At 40.5% G+C, this 19,453-nt stretch overlaps 1 protein-coding gene across 3 annotated transcripts in view; it reads left to right on the forward strand.

Moving 5' to 3' along the window:
* Positions 1 to 1,840: 1,840 nt before the first annotated feature.
* Positions 1,841 to 19,453, forward strand: part of PPFIA2 (PTPRF interacting protein alpha 2) — a 335,557-nt gene continuing 317,944 nt past the window's right edge. The window contains exons 1-3 of one of the 3 annotated variants that reach the window (XM_050715798.1): positions 1,841 to 1,982; positions 2,566 to 2,775; positions 12,899 to 13,149. In XM_050715798.1, the coding sequence (XP_050571755.1) occupies positions 12,901 to 13,149 (249 nt within the window). In that variant the 5' untranslated portion in view covers positions 1,841 to 1,982; positions 2,566 to 2,775; positions 12,899 to 12,900. Of the gene's footprint in view, positions 2,837 to 12,898; positions 13,150 to 19,453 lie in introns of all 3 variants that reach the window. The other 2 variants (XM_050715803.1, XM_050715800.1) reach the window with 2 other exon arrangements.

Consider the following 19,453-nt stretch of genomic DNA (forward strand, 5'->3'; position numbering starts at 1 on the left):
GGTTTAATCAATAAGTTGCTGTTTGGAAGAGGGAAAGAAGGAAGAATGTCATCAATGTCACTCACTTTAATCAATACTTTAAAGAAAAGAGTGATATGTCCAGCATACAGATCATGTTCTAACAAAAAAATAAAAAATAAAAAATAAATAAAAAATAACTGTGCTGAGTTCTAGAGAGTTTAAAGCTGAGAATCCTGATCTGGCATCCGTGCATTACCTTACTAAACACAAGGTAATGTGTTTCAACCCTGGAGAAAGGTGGAGGGGGTGGAGGGGCGATCAGATATGCCCTTCTTTGAAGTTCAGCCAGGTTAGGTGGATCTCTCCTGAACATGCCTGCTCTCTTGAGAGCCTTCAGAGCTGCTTAGTTTTTCCTTCCTCAACTAAAGCAAACCTCCGAGTTGTGAGACCCATATTTGTAATTCTCTGATGGACGACAGATCCTGCTTGCAGGTACAGTGTGTTAAGGCTAATGTTAGGTCTAATGGTATGTATGCTGCAGATGAATTAAATCAGTATAAAGGATTGGAATGGACAAGGACAGTGGCAAAAAGCTACCTGGAACAGTGGCACAGCTGGGAGAGACATTTTACTCTGGCCCTTTGAACCCATGCATTGTGCTTGAAAGGCCATGTTCTTGAAACAAACTCTGGTATGGCACCACTACTTCCTTTGCACTTGTTCTTCATGTCCATGTTGGCAACTATTCCCAGCTATTTGCTTTCTGTGGTACATTTGTATCCTCTCCATACTTCTGTTTTATACAATCCTGTGTCAGGAACCAGCAAGAGCGCAGGCCAGACCAGCCGTTGAGTGACCACAGCCTGGACAGGCTGTGTGGCTCTCTGCCCTCGGCTCCACCTTTCTAAGGTGGGTGAGGTGAAGTTGGATTTCTGAAGCAATGCAATCAATCCTGTGTGGGCAATACTTTTTTTTTTTTTTTTTCTGAAATATTTTGGGCAAGAACAAAGTTTGAGTAGTGGTTACAACACCCTCAAACCATGAGGAACCCAATTTCAAACTGACAACTTGAAAACCTCGATTTTAAATCATTTTCTGGTACTCATTTATTATGCTCCCCGTTCTACCGAGGCCTGCCGCCAGCATCCCCTCAGCCCATCCCTCTCCCTCCCACTCGGAGCAGCAGCGGAGGGGAACGGATGGTGTAGGGCGGGAGCGATGACAGGCACCAACGAGCGGCAACGGGCACCAAAGGGCGTCAAGGGGCGCCAAGGGGCTCCCTCACAGAGCCGGGCGGCTGGAGAGGGCCGGGGGCGCCAACGGCCGGGCACACGCCCGCCCCCCGCCCTTCCTGACGGCCGCGGGGAGCGGTCGCGCTGAGGGGAGGCGAAGAGGCGTCGCTCTCTGGCTAGGATCGCGCCCTCGTGTCCTATTCTTTATATATATATATATATTTATTTTTTTTTTCTCTCTAAGAAGGACTGGGCGTGAGGGAACTAGCGCCGCTCGAGCCGCGAAGCAGCGGCAGCTGCCTCCGGGGAGCCGCGTGCGTGAGGCAGGGGCAGCAGACGCGATTACTTCAGAATTTATTTAAGGACTGGTGGAAACCACTGCGGCGGCTTCCAGGGGAAGTCCCCGCCGACGAGGAGCGCGCCCAGCCCAGCGGCGCCCGCAGCCGCCCTCCTTCCCTCCCTCCCTCCGCCGCCCCCAGCCATCGCCCGCTCCCGGCCGCGGCGGTGCCTCACGCCCGTTCTGCGGGCTCGGGGGCAGTTTGCCCACGCCTGGCATTTCTAAGTGCGCAACGTTAATTCCGTGCCTCGGCTGCTGGGCTGTAGCAGATACTCATTCCCGCTGCTTTGTCGCGGTGGGAGCGCAGCAGATGGCACGGTTTAAACACCACACACCGGAGTAGACGAGACGTAGTGCCGCTCGCCAAGCGCTCGCTGTGGAGGAGCCCCGTTTGCCGCCCGGCTTTACAAACGCGTCGCCCGGCACTGGGGCAGGACGGCGCCGGGCAGCCGGTGGGCGGCAGCGATAGGGGCTCCCGCCGTGGGGACATGCCGTGGGGACACGCCGTGGGGGCTTGCTTTACGTGGGGGCTTGCTTGCCGTGGGGGCTTGCCCGCCGTGGGTGGCTCTGCCGGCCCGCGCTGCCGTGGCTGCCGCCTCGTAGCGCCCAGCTCAGCCCCGACACGGTGCCTGCCAGGCGGCGGTGGGCAGCGGCAGAGGGTTTCTCGCTGTAAAGCAGAAAGCCGCGGTTGCTTTTCATCACGCAGTCGTGCGTGCGTGTGGACCTCAGTCACGCGCGGAGGAAGAATTAGCCTGGGAGGTACTGAAGAACCAGGGGAGCCGGAGAGCACTCGGTTAAGTTTAACAAAAGATGAGAAATAAAAGAAAGATGCTTTCGCCCTGGCCCCTCCCCCCTGTAATATATTGCCTCCAGCTGCAAAGATGCTGTTGCTTGAAAGGGGCTGCTGGAGCTTTAAGAGCCGCTCCCCCCCCTCCTGCTCCTGACAATGGTCTGAGCCGAGCTCTGCTTCTCAAAGCAAAATTTGTAATATGCCATTTTTCCTATGGATGCTTCTCCTCTTGGCTGCTGACGAAGTGACCGAAGAAAATGCCGAGGTGCCAAGCAGCCAGTCTTGCCGGAGGACGAGTGCGGGGGCTTGGGGTTTCTCGGAGCAACGCCTGTGTCACCATTGCTAGGAAGATGCTCCAGGAGTGCTCGGCTGTGTGAGTCCCCGCTCGAAGCCGGTGGAGACTGCGGTTGTTATTGATCAAGTGAAATAGCAGACGCCGAAATAAAAGCCACTAGGTACTGAACCCTCTATTTCTGAGTTAGACCTTCCCTCCTTAGCCCCGACATCCTCTGGGAGGTGAGGTGCAAATGCAAAATCTTGCAATTTGCCTCTTGCTGTAGCGTGCGTTGTATTATTTAAATGTGTTTCTGTAATGGGAGTTGGGAGTTGGGGAATTTCAGAGGAAAAATCATGAAGCCAACTTCTTTTCTGTTGGTGTGATTAAGCGAGATACGACACAAAGAACAAATAGTTGGAATGAGTCCTTTATTTAAGGTACTGTTGTTGATCGCCCCTCCTGTGTAGAAGTGCAGGATGCTTCTGTTAAAGGTGATATCATAGTTTAGTGATGACTGGCAGGTAAGGAGTTAACTAGGAGGAGGAATATGCGTGTAATGCAACTCAGACAATAGGAAGGATTTTCCTTATGGAATTACACTATGCTGCTTTAGAGCGATCTTGCTGAGAACATTTGAAAAGACAATCACGGAAAGAAATGGTTTTATTAGTCGCTGTGTCTGTTTAACTATTTGGAAAAAAAATAGCTTGTAAATGCAAAATATCCAGAATGATCCAATGAAATGAGTTTTCAAGCTGATGTCACTATGGACCGGCTAGAATATATGGTAGTTAGATTTCTACTTCTCTTTCCTGCAGCAAAATTATAAGTAACTTGAAATGACTCCTCAACCTTGGTGTGCAAATCAAGCAGCTGAATATAGAAAAAAAAAAAACAAGCTTTTAAAACCAATTACGGACAAAAAGGTGAAGGAATAAAATTAAATTTACATCGAAGGTGGTAGCCTTCAAGGTGAGCAAAATGAATGCTAGCCTAAGAGCCTTTGTCAGGCAGTAGCCAAGTATTATTCTGTGTTCTTATTCTCAGACCTTGCACAAGGCTACATGCAAATGTAGAGATGTTTGTTATAGCATCCACATTTAAAAAAAAAATAAGTAATTCCCAGACTCTTGGACAAACGAGAGAAGAGAAGATGTCAAATAGGGTGGGGTCCAATGAGAAGAAAGATGACAACTTTGTCATTTTCCACCTTTACAGCTTATATACCACAGACAATTCAAGTAGTTTTAGCAAAAGTCAGTATTGGGGATGCACTTTCAAACCTGGTCCATACATGATTATCAGCATCCGTAGATAGAAGATATATGAGGATTGCTATCAATTTAGTTAGCAATGCCTTATATAACAACTCTAACTAAGGGTGGGCATACACTATGCTGTTTGTTGCAATTTTTGCCCGTTTACTCATCTGAAGGTCTAAACTGAGCTTCGAATTCCTAATTGAACTAATATTCAGTTCACTCTTAATGGAGACATCATGCAGCTAACACTATAGATTGGCTTTGACATTTTTTCATACAAGCTGAAAAATCTGTAATGCAATGACAGTAAACCACATTCTTTCCCCTCACTCATTTTAAACAGTGGTTGTTTTTTGTGAGTTGAATGCTTTGCGATTAGAGAGAAATCTTGGTCATGATTTCTCATAATATTGTAGGCTCTAGTCCAACAACATTCAGCATGCTCAGTTATCAAATGTAACATACATTTGTGTTCTTTATGCTCCTCTTTGGAGGCAGTAAAATGACAGGAGGTTGATGTCTTGCCTATATTAGTGACTTCCAACCATCTGTATAAACATATCCAGACCCACTGAAGTCCATGATAGAATTGTCATGAACTTAAGCAGCTGGGCTTCGTGCAAATGATTGGAGAAAACACTGAAAAAGGAACCAATCAGCCTGGAAAGAATAGATTTTTCCATAAATTTTGTAGTAGATACACAGTGAATGAGGAAGAGTGTGTATTTAGAGAACTTTAACATGCTGCTTCACAGGCTGCCATTGTGTATGCATGGCTGTGATACCTGAGCACTTCAGGTCTAGAAATACTATTAAAATAAGTACGTAAGCTTGAATTGGCTTAATTATTTCTAAGTAGAATTCCATGGTTATTACATTGCCTAACTGTCAGTCTCTTTCTAGGAAGCTTTTAAGGGAAGCAGTAATTTGTCTGTATCCTGCTTCTTCCTCAAAAGCCCTCAGAGGGGGGTGAGATGGTTGTAAGGTCCTACACAGGTTCAGTATCTGTTGAAGTTTGTGAGAGTTGTGGACACTTCGCGTGCTTCCTGAGCAAGGGAGTTGTCATGTCAGCTCTGTGCTTTCAGATGAACCTAAGAGAGTGTTTGTGTATTAACAGTAAAGTGCTGGTGACTTAAAATAAATATATTGCATTGAGGGATTGTTTTACTTGCATGTAGAATACCTGGTAAAAAGGTAAACGTTTTACTGAAGAGATACCAACTTCAGTATCAGTGGAATTTTTGTTTTTCTTTTTAAAGAAAAACACATTTGAAAAGTCTTCTTATGGTTGACTTGGATCATTCAAGCATAGTTTAAGCTATATTACTACAGGGCAAGTCAGCCTTTTTCTGGGGAAGTTTTTTCTTTCCATTGAATAAAGAGGTATTTAATGCATGTTTAGGTATTAATGAGGCATCTGTCACCCTTTCCCTCCACTCCTTCCTCTTCTTTGCAGTCCTGGCTGTATGGGAAGTGTTGCAGAGAATAATGTACACAGAGACTTATTTGGTTTTCATCAACATGTGTGGTCTTGGAAATACGGGACAGAGGTGTTTAATCCACCACTTGCAGTTCCTGCACATCCACTGAAACAAATTCCAGCTCCCTCAGTGTTCTTTGTGGGATGGTCATGTTCCCTCAGGTGTAACTCAGTGTGCCATCACTCGTACCCTGACAGAGCTGTCTGGCCTGTTCCTCACCTACTCTTGAGGAACAGGATGTTTAATGAAGGTTTTCCTCATCCCTTTCCCTTCCTCCCCTAAATCCTTTTCTGGCTTAGTTTTCAGGGGGCAGCAACCAAGGGTTCTCCTTGAGTGTCACAAAGCTGTATGGACTTCCTAAATAGATGGTTGGGCACCACTGTTTTAATTATGATTTGATGTATCAAACTAGGAAACCAACCTGGATGCCTAAAGTAGTCTTTCTTAATCTTTTATCTTCCTTTAATATGACTGGAGTCTTGGTACAGAAGTCCTTAGTAAATTATTTCAGTGGGAGTTTACTCAGACTCTGCTAAGCTGACTCCTGATAGCTGGTTACAAATTTCTGAGTTTATTCTATTTAACACCAGGATATTTTTATTTTTATTTTTTTTAAGAAAGAATGGTGTTAGGAAGCTTTTGTTTGTTTGTTTGTTTGTTTGTTTTTTCCCTGGTGAGAATATGTGTCCATATTTTTATTTCTCTTTAATGGAGTATTCAGAAAAGTTCCTAAATGTACTGAGTACCTCATGACCTTATTTATATTATAAATATTGACTTGATATTCTGACCTCAAATAAGAACAACTTTGGTGTTTGAATTTCGGGGAAGAAATATTTATGTACTGTTTCTTCTTTTGTGATTCTAGAAAGAGCATATACCAATTAACTACTATCATTCCTTACATAGGTGTTCGCTTTACTGTGATTCGCTGGGTAGCTGAAAAATATAAAGCATTAAACTCTTTTTTCAAACTTTTATTTTGTTTGAGGCATTTGAATGACAAGTAAAGCCAGAAAGCAAGTAGGGCCATTAAAAATTGAGCTATAAGACTTTTGATAATTGTTTATTCTTCTTGTGTATGCTTTCTGACAAAGAGCAATTACCTGTATTTACTTTTCTTTTCTTTTTTTTTTTTTTTTTTTTGAAAATGTGACCATACTCATGAATACAATGAGGTGAGCCACAGCACGGGGTTGGTGGGTTGTTGTATTTTTTGTTGTTGTTGTTTGTTTAGATTTATTTCAAATTTCCCTTCAGCCTCATGTAAGTGTATATTAAATTTCAGAATATCTGTGGTAAATAAGTAAATTCTTTGAACTTAAAGCTAGCTCCAGAAACATGGAATTATTCAGTGTGGAAGGGGCCTGTGGAGGTCATTTGTGCCAACTGCTTGCTCAATGCAGGGACAATGTCAGAATAAGATCAGGTTGCTCAGAGTAAGTTTGGACAATAAAAGAAAAGTCAGCAATTATTTTACATTTCTGAAGTTTAAGGCAGAGATTTATACACACCAGTTTTTGCTTCTATTTCATCCAAGTATCTGAAAATTGTAACAGAAGTTACTTTGCAACTTAAAATTGTGGCAATGCAATTCATGTGTTCTGTTGCAAGCTTCAGAGAAGGGATTCTGATGCTCCATGCACACTGCTGTTTGTGTTTGCTCATCCCTCGTTTACTGTAACTGTCAGCTCTGAATTCTTTTTCCCTAACAGGAGTCATCAGAGATATGTAATGGTAATTGCCTTGTAGTAGTTGATAGGAATGTATTGATTATTAAAAAGAATATTACCCTGGGTAATAACAAAAATCTTAATACAGCAGCTGGCACATACAGACCAAATGGAGGCATTAAAATACGTACAAAGACTAGATGAACTTATTTTTGTGTCTGAATTTCAGTGAGAACATGAACTTGAATGAGAAACTAACAACCTATTATATTATCCAAAAAAAAAAAAAAAAATCAGAAATGTAGAGAGCTGGAAAACTAAATTCTGAATCTTTTGGAGCTATCTCTGGCTGTACAGTTATATTCAGCCAGTAGTACGGCAAGGGAGCAGGAATTCAAAGCATTGGCTGATAAGCATAAAAAGAAAACAAGAAATAGCCAGGTGTCAGTTTGACTGTATTTAGTCTATTCAAAAGTCCTGGTTTAGAAAATCAAGACCTATCAGCCTAACCAGTCTTTGAAGCAGTTAAGAGTGGTAGCTGAAAAGGGAGTTTACCCATGGTCCCCATTTTAACCTCCTGAATTCTGTTCTGAGTGGAATTAATAATCTACATGGATTAACATAAACTATATACTTAAGACAAGTATCTACTGAACATGCATGGATCTGTTCCTCCTGAACTGTATCTAGATCCAGTAAGTCTGGCATGCATCTGACCTGTCTATGAAAAAAAAAAGATGCCTGCATATGTAGTGAAATGTATGAGATGTATCAAAACTTCTGTAAACTCACGGATCAGGCACAAAAATGCATGTGGCACCTTAGGTCTAAAACATAATAGAAGTGGGCCTGCCAATTTTTCTGAGCCTTTAAGAACTTCAGCTTTGAGTGTAGTTGTGTCTTCCCCAGAAATACAGTTGAAAAAGACATATATTTTTCACAGAAAGAATGATTATTGTTGGTTATTTTACTAGAGAAATCACTTTAAGGGTTTGATGTTCGAAATCTTTCTTGTGTAAGATACACTTCAGCCTAACACAGATTTATAGTCTGTGATTAGTGGGTCAAGAGTAAGTAGTTATAGAGATGCCTTCTGATTTCAGTCTATGAAATATTTCAGTTGATTATGTTACAAAACCAGAATAGAAAATTGTTGGGGTTTAGGGTTTTCTAATCACCAGCTTCAGGTTTAAAATTTAAAATTACTTAGAAGGGAAATCAGAAGTTGCCCACTTTCCCAATTGGAAATTTAAAAATGTAATTACAACTACTCAGGGTGTGACTACATGAACAATCAGACCTAACTGTTCAGAGCAATATTATTTTTATTTTATGTTTTAATGTAAATTCCACAGTTGTTTCTATCTGCATTGTGTTGGCTTGTATCTTTCTGTGCTTTCAGTGTGTGCAAACTAAATTCCTTTCAGCTATAATTAACCTGGAAGCTTGCTCTTAAATGTAATGCCCTGACCCCATGTGTGAACCACATCATCATGTGGTTAACCAGGGGTTGGCTAATACTTGTGCACCATCAGAAGGCTCTGGAAACTTCAAGAATTCATACAACTCCCTGACATGATTCACTTGCTATATAAAGAACCAAATGCATATGAGCCTCAGCTATTTGTCCTCAGCTGCCAATCTTCTACTAGTAAATTGTGATCAGTCTGTTTGCTGACACTTCCTCCTCTATTTACTTTTGTCAGTTTAATGTCCTTTCTCTGCTTTACCTGCCCTATCTTTTGTTGCAACTGCCCTCACTGAACCTTGCTTTTCTTTTTTACTCTTTTTTTTTTTCATGCCTTTAAAATTCTTCAAATATTCACAGTATTTTGATTCCTTTCTTCTATCAAGCAGAAAATTTATAAAGGGTGCAATAAGGTCCTGGGGAAATGGCTCTGTTCTTAAACATGTGCTGGAAGAAGACCAGAATTTCATGGGAATAGTGTTAAATGGTGGCAGCCTCAGGACATTGAAAGCATCCCATCTGCTGGCAGGTATGAGAGTGATAAATGCCAGATAACGTTTAAAAAAAAAAAAAAAAAAAAGAAAAAAATGCTTTTCTAAAGGCAAGAAGATACAAATCATTGTAATTTGGGCAGCATTGCATATATTTCTTTCATGAAAAGCTGCAAGAAATCTTTGTTTGGGAGCCCCATAATAGACCTGCAATTATCTGAAATTTTGCTACTGTTTTCTGGGTTGATGACCCAGAAGAACCCTGATGAATTGAATTTCCTTCAGAGTTGTTCCAGTGTCCCCACTGTTGCCTCCCAGAAAAGATCCATGTGAGGACATGGTGCAGGATTCCCCTTTTTCCCGCTCCTCACCACTGCAAGCATCAACACATCCTTTCTGTCGCGCCCTGCCAGCACTCCTGATCTGGCCCAGCTTAGCTTCCAGCTTTTCTATATTTGTCTCTAAGCTGAGCATGGGGAAAGGATGTATGTGGTTCCAACGGAACAGTGGCATTGATCTCCAAACAGTGAGAAAGCAATGTACATCACCAGTCTGAATGCAGGAACTGCTGTACCTTTTAAAGATTCTCCTGGGGCTGTGAGCTGTGGGAGAAAACTTCCAAACAGCAACTGCCTACATCAGGATCTGCTCACCTGCTCCCTGCCTCCTCTGCGGTCTTACTCACAGCCCAAGTTAGTTACTTGTGCCATGTCAGGATAATGCAGCCCAGGCTTTCAACATAAACACAGTGCTTCATCTACCCCCCTCCCTGAATGCAGCAGCTTGCAGGGAGAAGGCGTGTCAGGAACAGTCAACTTGTGATTTCCATGGCTGTCCCACAACCCTGTATACATGTGACTTCTCACATCCCCTTAATGACTATAGGAGGAGATTTTACTTCTATTTTGAGAAAGGTGCTAAGGTGGCAACAATTGTCTGCATAGAGGTTTCCCTACCTGTTATCCTCAACACAGCAATGTTGAAAAAGTGTGAAAAATTGCACTACCATGCTCACTCTGCCACTGTATATGAGCAGTGGTAGTGCATACCCTGCCATTCAAATGATAAACCTGCATGTGCAGGACATTGGAGGTAGTTCCTTGAGTCATCATTCAGAGTACACCTGTGAGAATCCCCTGAGGCAAGAAATGTGCCCCATGAGATGTTGATGTGCCATCATGAGGCGGGAAAGGTTCAGTGACTGTCTGAATTATTGCCTTTGATCTTTTCTTGAAGAATGGGCATGCAGAGACTTCGGTCTCCGGCCACCCGATACATCCTGGAAAGGTGTGATTAAACTGAGAAAGTGGCAGATGGCCTTGGATGTTTTATCCCTCCCTTTGCTCACTGTCAACTTGACCGTCCCAAACTGGTTAGCCACAGGTGGCACCTGGGTGGAGGCACTCCAGAGAGTGGTGGCCACTCCGAGTGAAATGTCCTTCCGTGACACGAGGATCATGGAGGCGAGACAGTGCTGGTAGTCCCACATCTCAAGATATGTGTGGACAGTGGACAAAGAGTTACATCAGCACAAATTCCCAAAAGCTGGGAATTTTCCTCTGCAGGCAAATTGAAGTGTAGGAGGATGGGTACTAGTTCATTCTGCTGGTGCAGCTGCAGAATTTAGTCACTCCCTGTCTGTGGTGCCTCACAGTACACACTGTCCATACTCAGAAGACAGAGTGGCAGGAACCATGAAAATCAGTTTCTAATGGTGCAAATGCTTTTAAACGTGAAGGTTTTTATGGTGATGGAGGCACTGATGTATTAATGTCATCTCAATATGAAAGGACATGGTGGTGCTTCCTAGTAGTGGAGCCTATAGTTTCAGAGAGGAAAAGGTTTCTGGGGTAGAAAATTTTGAAGCTCGTGAGTAATGGAGATACACAGCATTGGATCAGATAATCCTGAGTAAATTTACCTGACCTTTATATTGGAGATACAAGGAACTTCAGCATGTATCACTTTAAGCTATTATCTGCTTCTCTTGCACCTAATTAATTGCTAAGCTGTAAAATGGCCACAAACAACATTTACCTTGCCTTCCTAACAGACATTTTAAAAACAGGACTGAGACCAACCTGAAACTTCAGTAGTGAAGCTATTGCCTATGAAAGCTGTGCAGTAGTAGCTGATAATTCATGCCGAAATACCAGTGTTTGGTGCCACTCATTATCACATTCCCTCGTTATCACATTTGCTGAAGAACTGAAAATTAATACTAAATTCTGCATGAACATTCTGAATATGACTGAGACCAGCTAATCTTAGTGAAGCTATGTTGATTTTCCAGAAAATCTTAGCAGCGAGCAATGTTAGCATAAGGATTGTTTATGATTTAATGATGATAAGAAGAGTTACTTTTAATGAATTAAGTATATTGTCTTAGCTCTTTTTTTTCCCTGTTGTATGGGATGTCTTTAGGTTATCATCATAGGATGTCTTGGGTTGAAAGAGACCTTAAAGATTGTCTAGTTCCAACCCCCCTGTCATGGGCAGGGATGCCACCCACTAGTTCAGGTTGTCCACAGCCTTGTTCAACGTGTTCTTGAACACAAGACCAACTCACAGACCAACAAGGTTATGTTCTGTAACAGAACTTCCAGCCAGAACTTCCATTTCTCATAATTTTCACTGTCACAAATTCAGTTTTCCTACTTTGGGAAAGCAGACCAGATTTAAGAATACATAGAGCTAATGGTCATATGAGACTGTAAAATTGTGAGAATCTCATATGATGGCACACTTAACAATAGAAGTACATCAACAACATGTATTGTAGACCAAGTTTACATCTATAAGAACCACAGAAAACATGTACATAAGGATTTTAACTTCCACAAGAGGAATGAAAAGCACCTGGGTCCCACTTGCTGAGATAAAGGGTTTCCAGGAGTTGCTACAATATGAGAATTTTCAGAAATTAAGACTCAACTATGTAAAAAGTTGTCTGCTGTACGTACTCATACTAGAAAAACAACTTCTGATTCTTTGGGTGACTTTCTATTTCTATAGTAGATGCCATCTATTACTAACACAATCTTTTATCTGATTTTTTTTTTTAATCTAAGCTTTGAGACCTGTCATATTTTTGATTTTTTGTTTGTTTGCTTTTTTTCCATCTGCTGAATGCATTATCTCTTAGCATAAGCATCTCTCCATATACATTCTAAGGTTTTGAGATTTACATTATAAATGATGAATGGGACTAGGTAATACTACTTGTTCTGCTTTGGTCTGCTCTTACAAAATAAACAACAATGATTCTCTCCCTAGTAATTCAATCTGCATAAGATATCACAGGGATGGTAATTTGCAGAGGGTTTCTAGTTCTTGACCTCTTGCTGAACAAGCTCACTGGAGAATAATTTCCCCTGAGGGTGGGAATAACTAGATAGAAAAATAGATTAACCTGGTATTGTTAAGGCAGCATGATACTGGATCAATGGTTAGCCTGAGATGTACTGTAGAAATGCCTAGAGCAGGACAAAATCCAGCAATTAATAGGAACTACTGGCATCAATGCCAACAATTCAGCAATGATATAAAGTAAGAGAGGGAGGCTGAAATTGCAGAGGAGGTCTTTTTTGTCACTTTAAAAGAGTGCTATTTACAAAGCTACTAATAATTTAAAATATTCGGTTACCCTCCATCTCCATCCAGTCCTTCTTCCTTCAGTTTAGGATACACATTCAAAATGTTTGCTGTGTGGAGTTAGTCACTGTATTTAATTGCTGTCTATTGATCATCTGATTAACATTGAAAGCACAAAGTTTAGATGAGGAAACAATGCTCAAAATGGTGAGGGAACAATGCTCAAAAACAAATCTACTAACTGTATCCATGTGACAGAGTTAATTCCTCTTATGAAATCCCCTCAAATATTTTTCTACTGAGGAGCTTTTTCTTGGTTTGTATTTTTAAAGAGATGATGTGCGAAGTGATGCCCACGATAAACGAGGACACCCCGATGAGTCAACGGGGGTCCCAAAGCAGCGGCTCGGACTCAGATTCTCACTTTGAGCAGCTGATGGTGAACATGCTGGATGAAAGGGACCGTCTCCTTGACACTCTTCGGGAGACACAGGAAAGCTTGTCACTTGCACAGCAACGCCTACAGGATGTCATCTATGACAGAGACTCCCTCCAGCGACAGCTTAACTCAGCACTGCCTCAGGTATGTATCTTATACATTTTTTTTTAGGTTCACCAGTTTTCTAGTTAATCATTGACTTTAACCCTAATCCGTATGTATTCCTTGAGGGCCAAATTCTGCTCCCATTGAGGTCAGCTGCAGAACTCCTATGGATTTCATAGTATCTGTCTTTCCCTCCTTGGGACCTATCTTCTCTTCAATGTTGTGAGCAGGAGTAATGTTGTTGACTCCAAGGAGAGCAAGATCAAGGCCTGTAGCTACTGGTTCTTTTGGCTGTTGCTCTAGCACTTAAAACAGATTAGGGATCATTTAAATTAAAGATCTAATTGTGGGAATGAAGAAAAAAGAATAAGGAAATTTCCTACAGACTCTGTTCCAGATAAGAGTTTTTAACTAGCATTACAACAAATAAAGCTAGTTTATGTAGGTCAAATAATGTACTTATCACAAAAGGAAAACCAACTGGCATCTTCATATTTTTGTTCAATTTTAAAATAATTATATAAGTATCATTATATAAAATTACTTTTGTCTCTTTTAGGAACTTAAAATACATTACTTCAGTTAAATAATAATTTGATGCTATATTTCAGCCATATATTTCAGTATAAAATTATTTTTCATTAGTATTAAAAGCAAAGAAATATCAGAGTTCAGCCTGCATATCTGCTCGGAGGTTTGAAATACGCCATGTGTCAAAAAGCAGTTTTTCTCCTTGTTATTTTCTTTGCATTTCCCAACTGTCTCTTGCTAGAGGGTTTAATTGTAACCCTGAGAGCCTGGGCGTAGTCGTATACCCGTTAGACAGTGACTAGAGACACAGACAGAGAGAGGAAGCTGTATGACTGTAAGAAGAAGGTGGAAAGATAAATCGAATTAGTAAGTAAGTTCTTGAAGACAGAAAAGGAAAAATGCACCCACTGGAGCTGGAAAGGGAAACAGTTGCTTAAGGACTGGCCACAGAAGGATATTGGAATACCATGGGATACGACTGAAAAGGAGAGACTGTAATCATTTGAAAATATTGGTTTTGCACCTCAAGGACTATCTTCAGGCAATAAGTATGGCTGCACTTGGCTTGGGTCAAACAAAAAGGAGCAGCAATGATCCTGATATACAGTAAAATCAATGGGTTTTGCTTGTTTGTTTTTCTCAAATTTGTAGGCAATTGACCCTTTCTATTTCTATTTCTATTCCTATTCTTCATAGAATAATGTAAAAGAATAAGCAAAAAACAGCATATATTATTTATTCTAAGATTTCTTGCAAGAAATATGAAGAAGAGAGAAGGTTCTGCATTTGTGAACCTCCCTATTCAGTGTGCTGCTTAGTACAGAGGCACTCACTACTGAGCCCATAATGAGGTGTTCCTATTGAGTGCTAGCAGGTGTCTAAGCTTTCATGTTTATGTGCCTCACAAAAGCCAAACTCTTGCTAAAATCTAGGAGATTAGCTAAGGAAAAAAATGTTCAGCAGCAATGTGATACAGTACCTAAAACAAACAGAAATTTTAGGGAACTAGAACATGATGTGATTTTAAATTTTAATAGCAAATTTAAATTTTAATAGTAAATGTTGGTGGTGTGTGGCTTTGAACTGTAGGGCCCTGCAGCCCCTACAAGTAATTTATTTGTCAGACGCACACTTAGCATGTACACCATGCACACTTCAGGTAGTATTCATCCACACATATAAAAGTAGAGATGCAAGGTTAACATAGAAGAAACTGTATGACATACTGCTTACACTTCAAAAAAGAACCAGATTTTTTTTTCCCATCAGTTAGATAGTCTAGATCTTCATGTAAGTAATTCAATTCTGTAAAAATCTGTTTATAAATACAGAACACTGGCTTAGTAACATAGCATTCTCATAATATAGTCTTCCAAGAAAATAACTTGCATGACTGCCATGCTATTTAGCTTCCTTTCTGGACCTGGGAAATCCTACATAGTACTTTTATCATTTTCTTTTTTGTTTAAGGTGTTATGAATGGCAAGTTTGCAGTGCTAGCTGCTTGACTTAGATCTATGACAAAATGCTACCAAGTACTTTTATTATTGAGAGGAAGAATTCTGTGTTCACTCAATTTAGAAGAATACATAAGTACTCTATATGATAGAATCATAGAATCATTAAGGTTGGAACAGACCTTCAAGATCATCTGGTCCAACCATACCCCTACCATCAATGATGACTATTATTTAGTTATAAAGTAACATCTAATGAGTCTTGCTTTATCTGAATATATTTATCTCTTGATTTCTTGAAAGGTTTTCAGAACAATTATTTCTTAGCATTTACATAGTGCTTTGCATCTAGAAAGTACATAGTGACACAGTTATGTTCCGACACATTTTTGTTAGGGCACTGATTTTGTTTATTGTCTTAAGAAACAGTTGAAAATATAGAATGAATCATGGAATCATAGGAAGGTTTAAGTTGGAAGGGACCCTAAAGATCATCTAGTTCCGACACCCCTGCCATTGGCAGGGACACCTTCCACTAGACCAGGGTGCGCAAAGCTCCATCCAGCCTGCCCTTAAACACTTCTAGGGATAAGGCATTCACAACTTCTCTGGGCAACCTGTCCCAGTGCCTCACCACCCTCATAATGAAGAATTTCTTCCTTATATGTAATCTAAATCTACCTTTTTACTTTAAAGCCATCACCCCTTGTATTACTACATGCCCTTGTAAAAAGGCCCTCTCCAGGTTTCTTGTAGACCTCCTTTAGCTAGGAAGGCAGCTATAAAGTCTCCCCAGGCTGAATAACCCCAACTCTCTCAGCCTTTCTTCATAGGAGAGGTGCACCAGCTCTCTGATAATCTTTGTGGCCCTTCTCTGGACGTGATCCAGGAAGACCATGCCCTTCTGATGTTGGAGGCCCCAGAGCTGAATGCAGTACTGGAAGTGGCATCTCACAAGAGTGGAGTAGAGGGGGAAAATCACCTCACTTGACCTGCTGGCCACACTTCTGTTGATGGAACCCAACATATGGTTGGCGTTTTGAACTGCAAGCACATATTGCTGGGTCATGTTGAGTTTCTCATCAGCCAACACCTCCAAGTCTTTCTCTCCAGGGCTGCTCTCAAACCATTCCTTGCCCAGCCTGTATTTGTGCTTAGGATTGCCCTGATCTAGGTGCAGGACCTTGCATTTGGCTTTGTTCAACTTCATGAGGTTAACATGGGCCCACTTCTCAAGCCTTAGTGAAGCCATGTTGGCTGTCACTAATCACTTCTTTGTTTTCCATGTGCTTTAGTGTAGTTTCCAGGAGGATTTGCTCATGATCTTGCTGGGCACAGGGGTGAAACTGACTGGCCTGTTGTTCTGCTAGTTTTCCTTTTTTCCTGTTTTAAAAATGGGGTTATGTTTTCCTCTTCCAGTCAGTGGGAACTTCTAGCTTTCCTAGCCTGATCCCTGGCTACTTGGACAATGTCTCTGTATTCCTCCCAGGCTATCTGTCTTTGTTTCCACCCTCTGTAGGCTTCCTTCTTCTGTTAGAGTTTGGCCAGGAGCTCCTTGTTCATCCATGCAGGTCTCCTGGCATTTTTGCTTGACTTCCTCTTTGTTGGGATGCATTGCTCCTGAGCTTGGAGGAAGTGATCCTTGAATATTAGCCAACTTTCCTGGATTTTCTTCCCTCCAGGGCTTTATCCAATGGTACTCTACCAACCAACTACCTGAAGAAGCCAAAGTCAGCTCTCCTGAAGTTCAGGTTAGTGAGCTTCTGTGCGCCCACTTTGCTGCCCATAGGACCTTTTCATGGTCACAGCAGCCAAGGCTGCCCTTAAGCTTCACATTCCCCACCAGTCCTTCCTAGTTGGTCAGAATGATGTCCAGCATAGCACGTCTCCTCATTGGCTCCTCTATCACTTGGAGAAGGAAGTTATCATCAATGCATTGAAGGAACTTCCTGGATTGCTTATGCTCTGCTGTGCTGTCCCCCCAACAGATATCAGGGTGGTTGAAGTCCCTCTATGAGGACCAGGGCTTGTGAATAGGATCTGGAAAATTCATTGCATTTTTCATAAGTAGAATCTGAACAAAAGGAACCCACATAATATCTGGGGGAATAAATGAACCATTGAAAAATCTTGTCTGATTGGAAATAATTAATAATATTAAATACGGAGGTTGGGGTATTAGTTAATGCTGTTACAGCTACAGTTGGAGCCAAATACTATAACTAAAATGCAAAATATGTGTTTAGATGGCTCTAAGTTTCTACAGTATTCTATACTGCAACAGGGCAATGTATAGTTTTCTATTTCTTTCAATTTTGAGTTGCAGATATTTAGTTGTCCTGTTACATTGCTATAATTGAAATATTGTTTAGTTCTATTAGATTAGCAGTCATAACCTTATGAACATCTATGTTTAACAGAACAGATATGTTTAAGGAAGGAGGAAAAAATGAGCAGGCAATTACAGATCAATTGGACTAAATGTAATTACAGAGAAGACTTTAAAATTTATTTTGGAGGAAAAAGTAATAATAAGTCAGAAAGTTAATGTAAAATTGTGACAAGGATTTACCCAAATTATCTTTATATGGAGTAACTGAATATCGCTTTTTGATACCCCAAGTGTTAGACTAGGGAACTATGACATCCCTAAACTAGCTATCTTCTTAAGTGGCCACTACTTCTTTTGAAGTAGTCACTTAAATGACTACATTTAAGTTAGTAAGGTAAATGATAAACGACAGATAGGAAAAAATGTCACTTATAGTAGACATTGACAGGATGAAAGGAAGTTAGTAGAAGCAGTTCATTAAGAATATGTTTGGGGATCAATTTTTGTTATTAATTTGAACACAGGAAATAGGAGCATGACAGAAATTTTAGATGACAAAATTATGTCAAATATTCAACTAAGAGAATGAACATGCTATTACAGCAGAACAAGAGTAATAAGGTGGGATGAAATAGCACAGTGCAAAGATGAGGACCCTATCTCTAGCAGTTAATAAAGACAAAATATGTTCTGGCCTTTTATTTATCAGTAGTGGAGAAGGAAAATACATGTTATAGAATGATTGTAGGCAACTATTGAGAGGTGAGTGTGAATAAGGCAAATATAATTTGGTGATGCTTTACATAAAAGATTTGTATTAGAAATAGGCAAGTATAATTGAACCAAGGGGTGGTTTGAACCTTATTGTCTGTGTTTTGGCTCAGTAGTGATTGAGAGCCAATTGCATGTTGGAAGAGATTCAGAAAAAGACTGCTAGAGCAAAGAGGCGATAACTTCTGCATGAAAAGACTAACTGAAATTTTCTTGCTTCTGGGGAAGCTATGTTGAGAATGAATATGAGTGATTTTGTAGATTTTCTTGGAGAGGCAGTAAGATGGAGAGGCTAGGTAAAGATGAGTGAAAAGTTTTAAGCTAAAAATAATGTTGATGGATGAACAAATTAATATAAGGTGCCATGAATAAAGATATATCACTCATCAGAGAAAGGTCTTGAATTATCAAGAAATGACATTTAGAATCCATCTTTCTCAGAAAAATACAGGGTCAATGCAAACTGTTTTTGAGATGAAGCTGGTGTGAAAGACATTATAGAGCATAGTACATTTGGTTAACTTTGAACTTGACTCAGAACACCCCTTCATGTTTTTTATTTCAAACTGTGGAGAGATTCCACTTTGTGCAATCAGTCCACTTTGTGGAATCAGTCACAATGGTAAAATGAAACATGAGTCTGAAACTAAACTACTAAAACTATTAGAATTACACGGTTGTACAGTTAAGCTGAGAAGTGTTCTGTGCATATTCAAAATCTAGTTCACAAGTGGTCTTGTTTATTCCTTGCAAGGCTGTGTGTTGACAGTGGAAACCTCCAAAGAAAGTGCACATGGTCTGCACTGCATGTTCCCTTACATCAGGAATTTATTGTATCTAGGTCGTGACTCTAGAGTCCAGTAAAATATATATATATATATATATATATATATATAACTCTACTGTAATGGGGAAGCATATGATTTAAATAATTAACACTATGTTTTTATTTTCTTGTAGTAAAATTACAAAGTTCTTTTTCTGTAGCATAAAAACTGCTATGCCAAAGTAAATTTTCTGTTGTTAGAAACTGACTTCTGTTCTGAGAGGTGGAAAGATGAAAATGTTTTGTTACTTGCAACTTTCTCAAGCAAATTTCACCACAATTTCATCTAAGCTAAATTGTCTGGAAAATATCACCAGTATTATTTGGCCTATAAACAAACACTGAAAAAAATACAATTGATCTCATTAGCTTATAACAAATCATAAGGGTCCCAAGAGTTGTGGTAATTATAAATGTTGTGTTCTG

The sequence above is a fragment of the Cygnus atratus genome, chromosome 1 (genome assembly GCF_013377495.2).
Source record: "Cygnus atratus isolate AKBS03 ecotype Queensland, Australia chromosome 1, CAtr_DNAZoo_HiC_assembly, whole genome shotgun sequence".
Taxonomy (NCBI): domain Eukaryota; kingdom Metazoa; phylum Chordata; class Aves; order Anseriformes; family Anatidae; genus Cygnus; species Cygnus atratus.